Source organism: Syngnathoides biaculeatus, chromosome 2 (genome assembly GCF_019802595.1).
Source record: "Syngnathoides biaculeatus isolate LvHL_M chromosome 2, ASM1980259v1, whole genome shotgun sequence".
Lineage (NCBI taxonomy): Eukaryota > Metazoa > Chordata > Actinopteri > Syngnathiformes > Syngnathidae > Syngnathoides > Syngnathoides biaculeatus.
The window spans coordinates 12,503,323-12,519,542 of NC_084641.1; the positions used below are offsets into that span (position 1 = coordinate 12,503,323).

Below are 16,220 nucleotides of genomic sequence, written 5' to 3' on the forward strand. Positions count from 1 at the left end.
AAGCTTCAACCCAACTTATGTTTGTGCAGTGACATATTTAACCCCCGATATCTAGAATTCTCTTCTCTGAAGCCTTTTGACAGCACGCAACAGGTGGTGGTGTTTTACAGGCCATTACTCTGGTCGCATTTGAAAGGGTCATTCAGGTCCGCAAGCTAAATACCTCAGATTTGGGGAGAGGGGCCTTGGAAGCAGTTGCCACCGAGCCATCGGTGGAACAGTTGCTCATCCCCTCATTGAGGTGCGAAATTTTCCAGCAGCTGCCACTTAGACTCTTTGGGGTTTTTTCCCCCGCATTTCCAATAAAGCAGAAATGAGTGTTTGTGGCAACTGGAGGGGGAGGGGCCAACGGATGCTGTGTGCCCTGTCACTCACAATGTCAACCGTGTGTGTCCTCCTCTAGCCAGGTTGCATCTCTCGTCAGCTGCCAGTCAGAATGCGTGGCAACGTGGGGAGACTAACGTGTTTCTACTCTCTACCATTTTCGTTTTGTTTTTCTAGTCTTGTTCTTTGTGTGTGTGTGTGTGTGTGTGGTGTGTGTGTGTGTGTGTGTGTGTGTGTGTGTGTGTGTGTGTGTGTCCGGCGTATTAAGTCTAAAATAACATAATGGAGTTTTTCTCTCCTGGACCATCCTTCTTGCTCCCGTTTTCTTTCCTCTCCCTCACTACAACACCCCCCCCCCCCAATCCATCTGCATCATGTCGATCTGTCAGGCTGCCAGTGTCTGTTCCAATTAGATTCCACTTAATTCACGTAACCTCGATTAACACGCAATCAAGCCCAGATAAATCACGTCCTTTAAGTTCCCCCCTCTGCCTCTGCTGTGTTGCTTTGCATCACTCACTTTTCCCCAACAAGCTCGCTTCCTCCATCGCGCTCCGTGCTCAAGAAATATAAAATCCCGAATTTTACTGTCTGACCACACTGATGTTTCCCATCATTTGAAAACGTCTCTTGTGTTTTCGAAAATATTGCCGCTGCCCTCTCACCCCTGAAGATGAAGGTGTCCTAATTACATCTTTGGTACAAAAGGCACTAAAGACACCCCGTGTCTGTGTAGTCTATTGTCTCTGTGACCTTTTTAGCTAGCGGACAATTGGTTTGACTAGATTACAAATTAAGACACAGGACCAGGCACTTAGGTAGCAACTCTGTTAGAGAGCCGTTGTGTTACTAGCGGTTTGTTAAGGCCATATATATCAAGCACAGAATTCATCGACTATAAAAGGACATTTATTTTCCTGATAACTACAATGAGCTCCTGCCACTGGCAGGAAGGTAAAAAGAAGAAAAAAAAATCACCGAGCAACTTGGGATACACAAGTGATTATAGTTCTTTAAACAAAGTTAATAATTCACACAGTTTATGCTAATAGGGAAGAGGAATGTTGAATAACCAAAAGGTAGTAAAAACACAAACCAAAGAGAAACAACCAGGGGCACTGAGAACGCACACGCAGCACTCCTGGGGTCTTCTTTTATTAATCACAGCTAAAAGTGCTAACATTGACATGTTGAACAGATTAGCCGCTTTAATAACGGGGCGGGTCAACATGGCTGCTGCTGCTGCTGATCCATGAGGATATCCTGTAGGGAGGTGAATACCTTGTGTGTTCTATATCCCGACCTGTACCTCTATGGGCTCGGCCCCTGCGGAACACTCAATCCAACCTGTTTATTCCCTGTAATAGTAGTTTGGTCCCACTCTTCCTTTCTTTCTCCTTCTACTGGCATTTTTTTTTTTTTTTTTTTTGCTGAACTTTTGTCAGCTTCTTGTTGTAAGCGCATTAGTACTTTGCTGCATTTGCCCACTTTTTGTTTGGTACAAACTCATTACGTGAATATCTCAATGCGAGTTTGAGCTGACAAGGCTGCAGTGCAAATAGGGCTTGGATTTAAAATTACATTAGGCTATAACAAAAGATCACATTTGTCAACTTCTTTCCTCTGCTGCTTTTTAATGCCTAACCCTCCTCAACAATGTAATCAATTTAGGACTTTTTGCATGTAGTACATTGTAATACACATAATCTGTAATAGATGCTCATCAGAAAGTTGTGCGTGTTTTATTTAATTAGTATTGGATGCAAGTACAACAACTATTGAATAAACACCCGATAGCCCTCTGCTCTGTCTTTTTCCATTTATAAACTCTGCCCTCTGCCACAACAATGTCGCACTGTCTCTTCAAACAGGGCGACAGTTTTCACTATAAGTTGAGCTATGTTTTTCTCTCTCTTTCCCAGAGAAAAAAACGGAATAACGCTGATGAGTTTTAACAGCTTCATCCAGGCGATGGGCAAATATAATAAGTGTTTTTGTAGACGCCACCAGTGATTATCTCATCTAGGCATTTGGGGTGAATGTAGTGGATTTAGAGGCTTGCCTCCCATTGTGCTGACATCACCCTTTCACAAACCAAATTAAATCATGGTTAAAATCATTTGAAACTCTCCCAGAGTCTGTTTCAAATGACTAAACAATGAAAGTCTGGGAACATTTTAAAGGGAACGCTGTGTGCATTTGGGTATGCGTGCCTATGTATATGAACATGAGTGCATTTTGTCATAGCGGTTGAGGGTCATTATGTTGAAATGGGGCCAGTTTTACTCAGAGTGAATAATGAGATAAGACCCTCAATGACCACTTGGCCATTGCTCAACAATACACATTTATGTAGACATTTCATTTTCTGGACTTGATTATTTTTCATTGTATTCATGTTTGCTAATATAATCTTCAGACAAAATGGACACCACCGCCAGTATAATTATATGAGTTGCCTCCCCAGTCAATCAGCAAAGAAAGGTGATGATCAGGATTTAAACGTGATGAAAAAAAAAACCTCAACATTTTTTTTATACCACAGTTTCAAATGACCCTACATTGGTTTATTGCTGGGGTTTCCTAACTTTTTATTCCAAGGCCTGCATACCATCAAAGGAGGCAAAGGCCAGTTTGTCATCTTTTAATTTAATTTGAATGTATTTAGAAAATTGATCTATCAATGTAGGTAAAGCTACAAAATATGTGTTTAGATATTTAACAACCTACAAAAAAAAAAGCTAGGTAACAAAGCAAAAAGGTAACGATTTTCAGGATTTGGGTGCAGCAGTCCTTTAGCTCAATAGAAAAGATCCACCCCTGCACCAGGCAAAAGAATCACATCCTCACGTATAGAACCAAACTTGGAGCATTTTGTGATCAGATGACCTTAGCGTAACAATGTATCAAATGGTAGTGGATTGGTTGAAAACAACAAAGTGATAAAGGAGAAGGAACTTTTTCTCTTCTGCTTTGAAACCAAGTGAAGGAAGTTAGTCCTACACTACAATGCAGGCAAGTGACAAGGCCTGTGTGTAATGGTTATTTTATTCTATGCCACGGGATGCTTAGAAATTGATGGTGCCTCCTGGGTTGTTGTTTGGACACCCGCGGTTTATTATTACTGAATAATAAATTGGGTGATTGTTGATACTATTATAATATATAATTTTTTTTATTTCACCCCATTTTTTCAAGTCCGGTAATTTAAAGAACAAAGATTCGGATTTCCATGTAAGAAAGTAAATTACATGAAGGCCATAACGCACAATTTGCAAGGCTGGCCATTGATGATTTGGAATTGTATATGATATATAGAGGCAAGTAAAGATGTATAGAGTTTTTAAAACACTAACTAATTGTTCCATTATAACAAGTGTTGTTGTTTTTTGTTTTTACACTGAAGCAATGTGGGGGAAAAAGGCCTTGTTGTTCCATATTTGGTGGTGCTCCACGTCACCAATAGGATAAGCCACTATAGCATGACAGGAACTGACTGGGAGTCATCAGCTGTTTCACCACTTGCGTGATTGTGCTTGCCACCTGTGACCTTGTGAAATGGACAAGAGCGGAGAAGAAACGTGACTGAGCGCTTGAGTCAACCGAGTCAGTGAAGGCGAAGTGCGGAGGTACGTGGAGGTAGTGCATGACGAAGGGGGAAGTTACTAAAGGCCTCAACTCAGCCCTTGTGTCCTGATGTGACAGGATTAGCTAAGCCCCGGTGAGCAGGGCTGGTACTGCGTGTGTGCATGCGTCTGTGTGTGTGTGTGTGTGTGTGTGTTTGTGTGTGTGTGTGTGTGTGTGTGTGTGTGTGTGTGTGTGTGTGTGAGGGGGGGGGGGGAGTGGAACGGGAAGCCAGAACTGCTGCTCGCCACCAGCCGAGCCAAGACAAGACATGAGAGATCAACAGCGAGTGGGCCTGTCGCTGCCATTAGGCCTTCATCATCACCCTCCTCTTCCACCCATGGGAGGGGGCCAGACCATAGAAGCCACGGCCAAGGCTGTCAAGATACCTTGGGGAGGGGTGGGACACAGTGGGGGACAAGTGGGCGGGCAGCTGGGGCTAAAGTGAACGCGGGTAGGGAAATGATCCTATTAAATTGAATTAAAGAGGCAGTCTTCATTTACCCCCAAGAATGATGGATTTAGCTAATTAACAGTGTTAATGGGGACTGGTTAAAGAGGGCAAAGGAAACCAGTGATTGCAGACTGAAAGGCCCAGGTCGCTTGTTGGTAATTCTTTTAGAAACGCTTCCAGACGGTGACACCCATGCTTCTGATTGCTTTGCATAGTGTCGTGTCTTTCTATCGCTACGAAACAACTGAACGCCAAGCATCAATGTTTTTGTCTATGGCAGAGACATGTGAGATAAAAGTGTGGGTTTAGCAACGATATATTTCGCAGTAGTGAGTGCAATTTTACAAATTTAATGCCCTAGTCCTGAAAATCTCATTATGGCAGTCACACTGTGTATTTAATGGACAGTATGTGTGTTTGCATGCAAAAAGGGCACAATGTGGTGTGCTAGTAGTGTGCCTGCATTTTCACTTTGGTCATTGCACAAACGCTATTTGCATGTCCTTAATTCTGGATGATGTGCAGGCCTCGGGCAGTGTGTGTGATGGAGAGGATGCCAGTGTGCCAAGTCGGAGTGATCAGGCGGAGGGGGCCGCGCGCCGGCCCTTACCCCTTCTGAACAATCCCATCGCTGCCCACCGCTTGTCCTGTTGTGCGTTGCCAGTTTTCACACGGGAGCCAAGTTGAAGCGAATGGGGCCTGCAAAGGAGCCAGATTTATGGGCGCTGCGCGGGGGCAATCTGCAGCTCGTCTATTGCTTTGGAAATAATAGCTAATCCCTGAGAACAACTTTAGTTAGCTTCATTTACATTGATGCCAGCCATTTCCCCAATAATTCTGCTTCTTCATTACACATGGAGGATGTATTTCATCCTGCATTGTTTGAGGCCAGTCATTTTTCTTTCGACGCAAAGTGCCGTGTGCAATCAATTTCGACAGTTGCAAAGACACACACTCGATCGGCCATTACTTTGGATCATGTGTATGGCAGCTTACCTGCACCCTGATTAGGTAGAGGGTGTCCTCAGTAAGGGGATCAAGTAATTTTATGCTACTTTTCCCCTCTCAAAAAAAGGAATTAACACCGCTGTTGCAGGCGCCTATGTGCGAACAAGAGAGTGTATGGAAAAAAACAATCTCATCAAGCAGGAGGCCGTTTGCTTAGCAAGAGCTGACAGTCTTTGTGTATGTAAATGAAGAATTTAGACTAATGGAGTTGAACCATTTCTAATTTTGTGATGGCAAGAGGATTTTGATTGAAAGTAATTAAGCAAGCTAGCTGTAAAATTAATTAAAGCAAAAGGAGGAGGGGTAGGGGGACTTTTATTGGATTGGTTAGCGATATAGCTGCTGTCAGGCAGGGGGACAAATGGGGGTGACCTGGATTCTCTGCCCTCCCTCCTCCCGCTCGGGACTTTTATGTCACTTTAATCTCCTTAGAGCGGCTGGTGTGCATTTGTTCGAAATAATCAAGGAAATATGGTCAGAAATTGTCAGCATTCAGATCTAATTTACCTGACAGCCTCGCAAGTGTGTGTGCACATGCAAATATGTGACAGTGGCAGGTCCCTCTTTTTTCTCGTCCTCCCCTCATCTTTGCGGAAAATGCTTTTGACAGTCTTGAAAGCATCTCGCTTGTCGGAGGGCAGGGCGGGGGCGGGGGGTGCGAGGAACCTGGGTGGCGTTAAGGTGGACATTTCAATGAGGTGTGTTTGGCCCCTTCATAGCATCTCTAACCTGATTGTGTGCGTGGGTGCGCATGTGTGTGGGTGTGTTTACATGCTTAATTTCCTGTAAGATATTCAAATATCTTGGAACCTCCGTACCTGTACTTCCAAGCTACTGTCGTCTAGAAGTTGGCCTCAAACGAGCCGAAGCAGATTACTGCTATGACAAAGCCTGTTACAGCGACTTAACTAGTGACAAATAAGATTGGACAATCTTGTGCAAATAGAATTCTTGTCCCCTTCTCCCTCTTGCTGTGTATAATATTTCTGGATATTCTGTTTTTATTTTATTGCATTTTATTTTTTTACACAATGAAACTACAATTCAGTGACAGCCGAAAATATCAACCCCCTATTTCAATATGTGCTAAACTAATAAGCAGCCATAAAAAGGCCTTGCTAATGTCCTGTGACATCTATATGGCTTGGAGCTGTATGGGGTCCGCATTAAAGGTCCACGGGGGTCCCAATGATTCCACAGTGGGTGAGATGCCACTTCCTCTCAAAGCTGCTCTTTGTTGGTGTTTGTGGCCCATAGTCTCAGTGTGGCCCTCAGCACCCCCTGAAGAGACAGTTAATTAAGGTCTAGGCCTAGACAACACTGCTGGGAGTTTCAACCAGCTCACTGTTGGCCTGCCTTCCCTGCTCTCCTCCTGGACTCTGCTGCTTGTGGGAAAGCAAAGTGCCGCCATCAGGGCCTTTAACAGGATTAGGAAACCCTCTCAGCTGCTCAGAAGACTCCCGTCCCTTCTATATACCTCGAGTCCCATCCCTTCCTCCAACCGGGCTTTGTTTTTATCAATTATTGTAATAAAAGGTGGAACAGCTTTCTTGCCCTGCTCTGTAATTGTAATCTCCTGTGGACTGGCATTCATTGGTTCTGAAAAACATGATTCACACTGCCAATCAACTCCCACCTGTACCCCGTTGATTCCACCACTCGGGAAGAACATGGCCGCTCGATATGTAAGGGCGATAATGTATACGTAATGTACTCAGGACAAAGAGGCGATATTGCTCTGTCTGTTTGCAAACAAATGGATGCAACATTTGAGAACATGATACATTTTCTCGAATTTACTCCATTACATTCTAACACTATGCTTTTGCTGTCACATTCTATAGGCCCGCACCATACGTACGCTCCACATCACTTTTGTCTTTGTCCCTATTCTAACACATTACGTGTCACTGCACAGTGTTAAGAAATGTGAGAAATATTCACCTGAATTGAGAATATCAGGTATGGCGTCTAAAAAGGTGAGATACCGACGACTTTTATGAGACTGTCTTTGTCTCTCTCTTCGACTTAACTATGTCTGCACATGTGCGAAACTAAGAGAGAGAGAGAGAGAGAGAGAGAGAGAGAGAGAGAGAGAAGAGAGAGAGAGAGAGAGAGAGAGAGAGAGAGAGAGAGAGAGCACCCACTTTCACAAGCACTGAAGCTTTCAATAGAAATTAGTTTTACAACATATGCAAATGTCCCCCCTTGCGAATGGGGTCTTTAAGTGACAGGTTGATATGTGATTAAACGACAATTAGAGCGCTGAAAATACGTGTCAGAAGTGGGTCGAGCACTGGGCGGCTCAGATAGAAAGGTATCACGCCATTGCGGAGAATATGTTTCAAGGTGGAACTGTGCAACAAATTAGAGGTGAGAGTGAGACAAGGTTGTGTTCTGCAAAAGCTGTTTTTATTAATAAGTAGCAATATGTGATTCTGATTAAGCACTGATCCATGATCCTGAAAAAAGTTGATACAGTGAGTCCACCAAACTTATATCAGACTTCTCTGCCATAAAGTGCACAAGCATGACATATTTTATATCAGACATCCAAGACACCGAACAGTGCTTACAGACACATGAAATGACGCTCCTGCTTATTCTGGCAACAGATGGCCTCGTCCCTTTAATCCCTCTGATGCTGCGGTGGACAGTGGCTCTTGAACATCTCAGAAGCCAGAGCCTTAATAAAACCTGAGCGACTTTTCCTTGAAATCAGCCCAGTTTCCCCAGACTTTGTCAGCTGTCAGTGCTGGTTGAGACACTAGGGAGCATAGGTTTCTGCTTCTTCCACTTTGCTTTGTGTCACAGATGTTTCCCTCCATTTCCACCAGTCGAGGCAGCGGAAGAAGGATTTAGTGGTAGCGGTGCTGACTTTCTTCCAGAAGGGGGAAGACTTTTTGCGTGGAACATGGTGGCTTCAGATGGCTGGAGGTGGGCTAATAGGCTTAGATGCCGTCAATGAGCTCACCTTAATGAATGTGATTTATAAGGTAGAATAGCTCACTATTTGAGAGCTATCGAGCATATATGTTAAGTACATTCAAATGATAGTAATGCATCTTATTTAACCAGATCCAATCTTTATCACTCCCAACATTAGGTACACCTCTATTTAAGCCACCCAATGAATTAGACAAATTCCTTTTCTTCCATAGCAACAATGCTCGGTTTTTATTGATACCATCAGAGCTAACAATTTAACAATATTTTCATTATGGAAGTTGAAGTGCAGCAGATCTGTACTACATCATGTTGAGATGTGTTTTGTAATATATATATATGTTAAATAAGTCGACCAAAAAAATAGGAGACACTTCTCTGGATGATGCACTTGAACTCTGCACCAGTAAAACCATAAATATAATTCCAAACATTTAATTCTGTCAATCAAATCATGGGCTGGACTTCTGTTGGATCTCGATGAGTGTATATACTCCTTTTCCCTGTCAGTTTCTTTCCAATTGCCTTTTAATTTAAGTCCACTGTCAACATTTGTCTTAACCCTCGGTCATGTTGTTCTCTTCTGCCTGCTCCGACAATTTGATGACTGTAAACACACTGTTGCATGTGGAAAGCACCAAATTTGTAAAGCAAAGAATAAACCCAAATGAGGGCAGACTCTCGATAACGCATTATCTCGTGGGAGCTCAGGGGGAATAATCATCTTTGAGATTTGCTCACGTTTCCCGCAGGTCTGCTGAGATACATGTACGTAGCTAATGGGATTGGTCTCCCCCCCCCCCTATATCCCTCTCCCATGGCGTTATGGAGCTGCCACCTGAACTTGAACAGATACACACGCTGCTGAGTCGCGCACAGGACTATTTCAAGACTGAAATGCGATTGTTTTAATACTTTAATCCACCTGTCCTTGGGATTCAGGATGTTGCAGAAGTCGCCTAATTATTTCAGTGCCCTCTATCCTTCCAGGTTGAAACCTAATAGACAGACACAATCCCCAATTGAATAACTTTTCAAATTGTTCATTATGGGGGGGAAAAAAATGGATTGGGGTGGTGGTTGGGCTGAAATTTCTCAATCTTTCCCTATGTAAAGTGCTTTGTCATTGTACAGCTTGACGTCAAAAAGCACACCTTAATTGAGATATTAAAAATGCATATTTGCATCCAGGATGTGAAATGCTCAAAATCAAGGTATTAAAACAGACGTTTTCTCAGAATTGTCCCCGGATTCAACACTGAAAGAATGCAAACATAAATGTTTTCTTTTAATTATAAAGGTCTCATCTCAATAGATCCTCTCCCAAGTCTGCCGCCAGCTCCCACCGACCCCCCCCAAACACACACACACACACACACACACACACAAATAATGTTGGTACTTTATCTCTACTCCACACACACATAATGGCAAATTTCAGAAAAGTGATTATTTTAATTTTGTCCAGGGCTACAGATTCCTCTTGACTAATCTGTCAGAGCCGGGTTGTCAATTAAGAACTGGGGACACCAGCAGTGACGGCTGTCCAGTTCACTGATAGCCCCCTGAGGGACAGTTAACCCTAACACAGCCCTACAAAAAAAAAAAAAAAAAAAGAAAACCCACCCTCTCGTGCAAGCCCTCCTCCTCAGTCTAGTCGAGACTAGCAAAACCCATGGCGGTACTAAAATGAAGGAAAAGGTGTGCGGACTCGGTGGTATTTGCTTCCATGTGTGTTGATGAGAGACAGTCACGGTGGTGTGTCTGTGTGTTTGCCGACATCCAAAACGCATGGTTTTGTGGGGGCTAGCGGCTTGATAGTAATGCATGTTGATGGTTTTAGCGATTCTTCATTTCAGAAACAGGGGCCTCATTAACTGCAGTCTTCATCAGGCCAGCAAGCAGCGGGCACATTAGGGGTCCACAGGAAGTCGAAGTAGAGCAGGAGAGTGCATTAGGGAGGCCTGGGGAGACACACTTTCCCTCAGTTCCACTTCTAGTGCTTTTCTATATCTTAATGTAGCTTTCAGAAGAATTCAGATTGAGGTCAATAATTATACTCTCTAAATTATTCAGTCGAAGTCCTGTGTAATTGTGCTTTTTAGATGCTTGGACATCAACATGTTTGACTGTCCCTGACCGGATGTTGAGAAAGTTTGTGAATTTCTCTTTTCTATGATGCAGGACATTTATGACGTGACAGCACATCGTCACCAAAGGGAAGAATAAACCTCTTTGCTGAGCATACCTTTCACCACATCAGGTTTCTTAAACTCAGCGCCAGGACGGAGTTGTCAGAGACAAGCTTCCCCATACGCGTGGGAATGTTTTTTTTGGGACATGGGGGTGTTGTCTTTGTCAGGTCGAGGAGTGGAAAGGCCAAATTGAAAGGAGGGTAGCGAAAAAAACTCACCCAACCCAACTTTCACCCCAAAGCCTACCTTCCGCTGCGCTGAGTGCCCATTATAACTCTGTCCGCATAAGAAATAATAATAAGCGCGCTCATTTCTGATTTTGTCACTAAGATCCGATATTAACATATACTTTATCCATTTGGGAGTGCCGCTGTCGCACACCTGCAGTGCCATATGCACTTATGTCACGGCCAGGGCAAGTCTGTAATTACTGTCTGAGGATTCTTTGTTGCTACATTAAAATGGTGTTTATCCTGTCGCCAGTCCTCCTGCCATGTTTTGAACCCAGACAGCCAAATCGCACCTCCCCAAACATTCTTTTTCCTCTCTCATCCTTTTTTTTGTCTCACGCTCGTTCTCTTTAGCTAAGAATCGTTGCCATATAAAAGAAGATATGCCTTTTGCTCCCCTCTGACACACCCACGCACAAATAAACATAAAAAGCTCATTTGTTAGCGCGTTCATTTCAAAGGCCTGCACTGGAGAATATTGTTGGGGAGGGGGGTTGGTGGAGTAATGCTTTGTCAAATGTTGACATGTGTTGCAAACATGGGGCCTTCAGCAGCAGTGTTTGGTGGGGCTGCTGCGACACATTGTTGGCACATGAAGAGAGGATGCTTTGAAACAAGATTAGCCTCCAAATGGCCCTGCCTGACCCAACCAGCCCCCTCCTCACTCTGTCCCATCAATACTTCTCTGCATCTGAATGCATGCATGTGCGCCTACACCAAAATGCGAAATGATCGGAGCCACTGAAACATTGGCTTGTTGTCTCTGTGCGCCCGGAGCTCTTGTTCTGCTGTGAAGCCCCCAAGGTCTGGCACGTGGTCAGGTTGGGTTTTGCTGGCCGGTAAGAGCACATCTCTGTCACTGAGGCCTCCTTTTCCTCTTCCTCCTCCCCCTTCCGTGGCTTTGGGTCAGGGTGACACTGGGAAAGGGGAGGAAAAATCCATCACCCGACACCCTTCCCCTCAAAAATGAATAAAAATTGTAAAACAACACACAAAGTCCGCTTAATACAAGAACACTTGCAATATGCTGATGTTTTGTTTTGCACACTGTGTTTGCTAAATTGCCTTTGACTCCGTGCATCAGTAATGAAACTTTATGTCCTTGTGGAGAGGGCAGCAAGTCCGTTCCAGTTAGGACCAGGACAATCACTCCCGTCTTGCTATTGTAAGACTTTTATTTTTCCTTTTTAATCCGTGTTCTTATGAATAAATGAAATACATGAAGTCATTTTTTTTCCATATTTGTGTAAACTGCTTTAAAAGCATTTTATCATGTCATAAAAAGCGCAATTGATCTGCTGGGCTTAGCCCATTGGACAGCTGTGTGTTTTGTTAATGGCCACTTTGCTCCAAGCAGCTTATTAAAAAATTTATATAGAAATGCTAAAATTGCATAAATTATTTAGATACAGTAAGCATTTTTTTGTTTTAGTCTGGCATGGAGGGAGTGACTGCTATCAGTATGGAAATTTACCAGTGTGATGTAGTATTATATCTGCCCAGGCACATATGTGTCCCCCTCAATACACCCCCACATGCACATGCAGAGGTGCTGGGAGGGGGAAAAAAAAAAAGTATATATTTTTTGATGACTTCGTTTCAGCAACCACGGAATGTCACCCATATCCCGGTTGATTGTACTTTCGAGTTTTATGATGTTTTTCCATTGATTTGTTTCCCCGGCGCAGCTGCCGACCTCTATTGAGGGACGAACATAATCAGCGCTGACGCAAATTAGATGGTTATTCGTTTCGAAAATTGACAGAAAAACAATAAAAAAGATGAAATGCTCCCAAATCAATAGATATAATGAAATTCAAATAATCCAAGAGATGGGGTCTCCATGGCAACTGATAATGTGGAAAAGAAAACAATTTAATAAAGGACAGACACGCTTTGAAAACAGATTGGGGAAGGAGGGGGTCGGCTGTAAAGCGGGTAGAGAAAGGTGGGGGAGATGGAGGGACAGGGAGAAGGAGGGCGGCCGAGAGGGTGTTTGAGGCTCTAGTGCTTGCTCTATAGCTTGTTTCCCCCGGCGTGTGAAGGATCTGTGTCTGTCCCAAGGACACTGCAATAATTAGAAAAGCTTTCAGGCCAGAAAGTGCAGATTCAGGTTTTAATACACAAAATTATTTCAGGGGCAGTGAATCGGAAAACCATTTGTTGGTGACCTTCCCGAAAGGCCTGCCACCACCACCACAGCCCCCCACCGCAGGCCCCCTCCAGTGTAGGGCAAGATGGAGGCTATGTGGCAGCGCTGGCTGAGTTATAGCATATTTGTGTTTTTATAGAGGCATGGGGAATGGGGTTGGGGGTGCAGTGGGGGGGGTGTATGGGCTAAATGTGTGCCTATGATTTCTCGTGTGTGTGTGTGTGTGTGTCTGTGTGTGTGTGTGTGTGTGTACATGCACGGGAGGGGGGGGGTTGATCGCAGAGACACCTTCATGTCTTGAGTGTGGAGTTTTTGGGGAAGAGGGAGGGGAGCGCAAAGATCAGAACAGGGAGAAAGTGCGCCAGCGACAGACAGCGGGAAGTTGAAGATCCGGCTTTATTTACGGATCAGTTGTCAAAAGGAGCCATTTAAGGGGAATACGCCCGTTCCTGCACTGTGACAGGAGAAGTGGCTGTTTATAGGGGAGTGGGAGGGGGACCAAAAGACAAGCATGAACCTGAGTGTGAGGTAGTCAAACACAGGCATTTTCTGTTGAAGACACACAGAGCAGAGGGTGGCGAGTGGGTGTTAAGTGACTTCATTTGTAGACTATTTAAGGTATGTTTTACTTGTCCTTGTGCTGCTCCTCCATCACCCAATACTACTTCTGAGTTTTACTTCCAGCAACGCAGACGTACTGTAATGGCGTGCAGCATTTCCCTGTAAATAGCAGTTATTTTCTGTCATTTGACTGAAAAAGGAGTTTGTTTTTAGCCTTGCTCCCAAAACGAGATTTGCAAGTAGAACGTAGACTTAATTCAACATCCGTGTCTTGCTGTTTTTACGTCCTTCTTTTTTTCTCGCTTAACAGTTTGAGACTTTGTTACTTTTTAGAAAGTCATTTAACAGGGCGTTGAGCCTCATCTGTCAACTTGTGCCCACAATTTTTGTGTCATTAGAGGGCTTTGTTTGACTCAAATAAAGGTGAACCACCCTTTGTTCAAATGATAGCGCGTCCAGGATATCACATCTTAACTTCAGATACCCTTATCCTGTTCATGGCAGCAATAAATACAAAAACTAGTCCTCATACAAACTTTGACCTGATAGTGACACTTTTGATATTTTAATGCCGTGGCAACCTGATGTGATCAGCGCATTCTGCAATATAAACTATCTTTACAAGTGGGGCAATATTTGATTACTTATATATATATTCAGACTCAAAAGCAGATATAAACATATTTATTGTTTCTGTAGATTCTTTTATAAAACAAAGAATCTACAGAAACAACAAAAATGGATACATATATATATATATATATATATATATATATATATATATATATATATATATGAGGATAAGTGTTAATCTCAGTGCTTTCTTATCTCCAAACCAGAATCTGACAAATGTTCTGTGGCATTCTGCTGCTAATAAGACATCGCACCCCCTTGTCGAGTCTTAAATAATCTTTTTGTTCTTTCCCCTGCATGATATTTTTAAAGCAAACATGTTAAATTTGGCGTTAACAAGATGCTGCACACAGAAGGCAAACATGGACTTGTTTAGACTCTTGACGGTCCCATTCTAACTTATTATCCCCTAGGGATTGTGCCCTTATTTGAAGACAAACACAAGAGATGACACTCTTCAACGGGGCAGCTCGTATGCTCCAGTATTGATATTATGATGTGAAAAGTGACCCTCAAGTAGGAGAGAAACTAGAAATTCCCCACCATAGACTAGCTGAGAGCCTTCAAATCTAACATGGAGGTGTCAATGAGCACTGCTTTCTTTTTCTTTTTCTTTATTTCTATCTTGCTTTCTTTCCTTCTTTCTGTTTCTTTTTTAGCAGTTAATAAAAACACCTGACAGAATTGAAATACTTGAATTTTCGTAAACACCTGTAGTGTGTTAGTGTGCTTATTCACACAAGTGCACGCATGCACATTCACACACACACACACACACACACACACACACACGGAACAAAAAGCATGTGTTATCACTGTGAGCAGCAACACAAAACAGTTGATAGTCTGTGTTGTGTTTGAGTGGAAATTTGTGTCCACAATCCCCCACCCCACCCCTCAGCAGCTGGTGATTGTGTGTAACTCAGTGTGTAGGTCTGTGTGTGTGTGCATATGTTTATATATATTTTGTTCTTAGCCGCTTATCCTCACAAGGGCCACGGGAGTGCTGGAGCCTATCCCAGCTGTTAACAGGCGGGAGGCAGGGTTCACCCTGGACTGGTTGCCAGCCAATCACAGGGCACATGGAGACAGTCAACACTCACACTCACACCTTGGGCCAATCTAGAGTCTCCAATTAATGCATGTTTTTGGGATGTGGGGGGAACCCGGAGTGCCCACATAGGCACGGGAAGAACGTGCAAACTCCACACAGGTGGGGGTGGGATTTCAACCCTGGTCCTCAGAACTCTGAGACAGGCACGCTAACCAATTTATTAATTCAACAAATTCAACTGGAAATATATATAATTTCTTCAGTATATATCTAGAGAGAGAGAGAGAGAGAGACGCCAGTGATGCACACTGGAGTGGCCAGGAGCCAAGACAGAGTCAGATCAGCCAGGACTGGAAAGGACTGAGGCCCACCTCAGAGTGCAAATCAGCCTCTTTACACCTGTCTCACATGTAGGCGCGTGCGTGCGCGCGCACTTACACACACTCACTCACGCATTCACACGCACAAGCAAATGCCGTACAGTCGTGCTGCTCAGCACAGGGTTCTCATCGGAACAGTGACAGGGGGCGTCAGTTAAGTGGCTCTCTCTTCCTGTGTGTGTGCACCCGCGTGCATGCTCGTGCTATTCCACATGTGTCTGTGGGGTGGAGAAGGGGGATGAAGGACCCCTACTGGTAAAGTGGGTAAACTTGCACAGCTTTGACATCTGTGCTCAGAGGAGGAGGAGGGGGAGGAGGGGAGTGGAGACAGTGAGAGAGGAGGAGTAGGAGGAGGATGAGGAGCACAGAGTGGGAAAGAGGAGAAGAGTGTGGAGGAGAGAGGGAGGGAGGGAGAGAGAGAGTGAGAGAGAGAGAGCAGAGCCCCGGAGCTTAGCAGTTGAGGAGAAAATGCCGTGTTTTGTGGAGAGAATCCTTCCAGGGCAGGAGGGAGAGGTGAGGCAGAGCGCGGAGGGCGGTCTGCTGCCAGGTAAGACTCTCACACACCTACACACCCCCTCCTCCCAACGCTCCCCCCCCCTCTCCCCTCACAGACTAAACACACACACAGTAGTACCTCCAGGTGAACCTCCGTGTTGCTA

General features: G+C 44.1%; 1 protein-coding gene across 14 annotated transcripts in view; it reads left to right on the forward strand.

Annotated features, from left to right (window-relative positions):
- casz1 (castor zinc finger 1) overlaps positions 1-16,220 on the forward strand; it is a 232,224-nt gene that overhangs the window by 163,679 nt on the left and 52,325 nt on the right. The window contains exon 1 of one of the 14 annotated variants that reach the window (XM_061834152.1): positions 15,933-16,108. The exons of the other annotated variants lie outside the window; for them this stretch is intronic. Coding sequence (XP_061690136.1) covers positions 16,030-16,108 — 79 coding nt within the window. The 5' untranslated portion in view covers positions 15,933-16,029. Of the gene's footprint in view, positions 1-15,932; positions 16,109-16,220 lie in introns of those variants that run through there. 14 annotated transcript variants of the gene reach the window in all.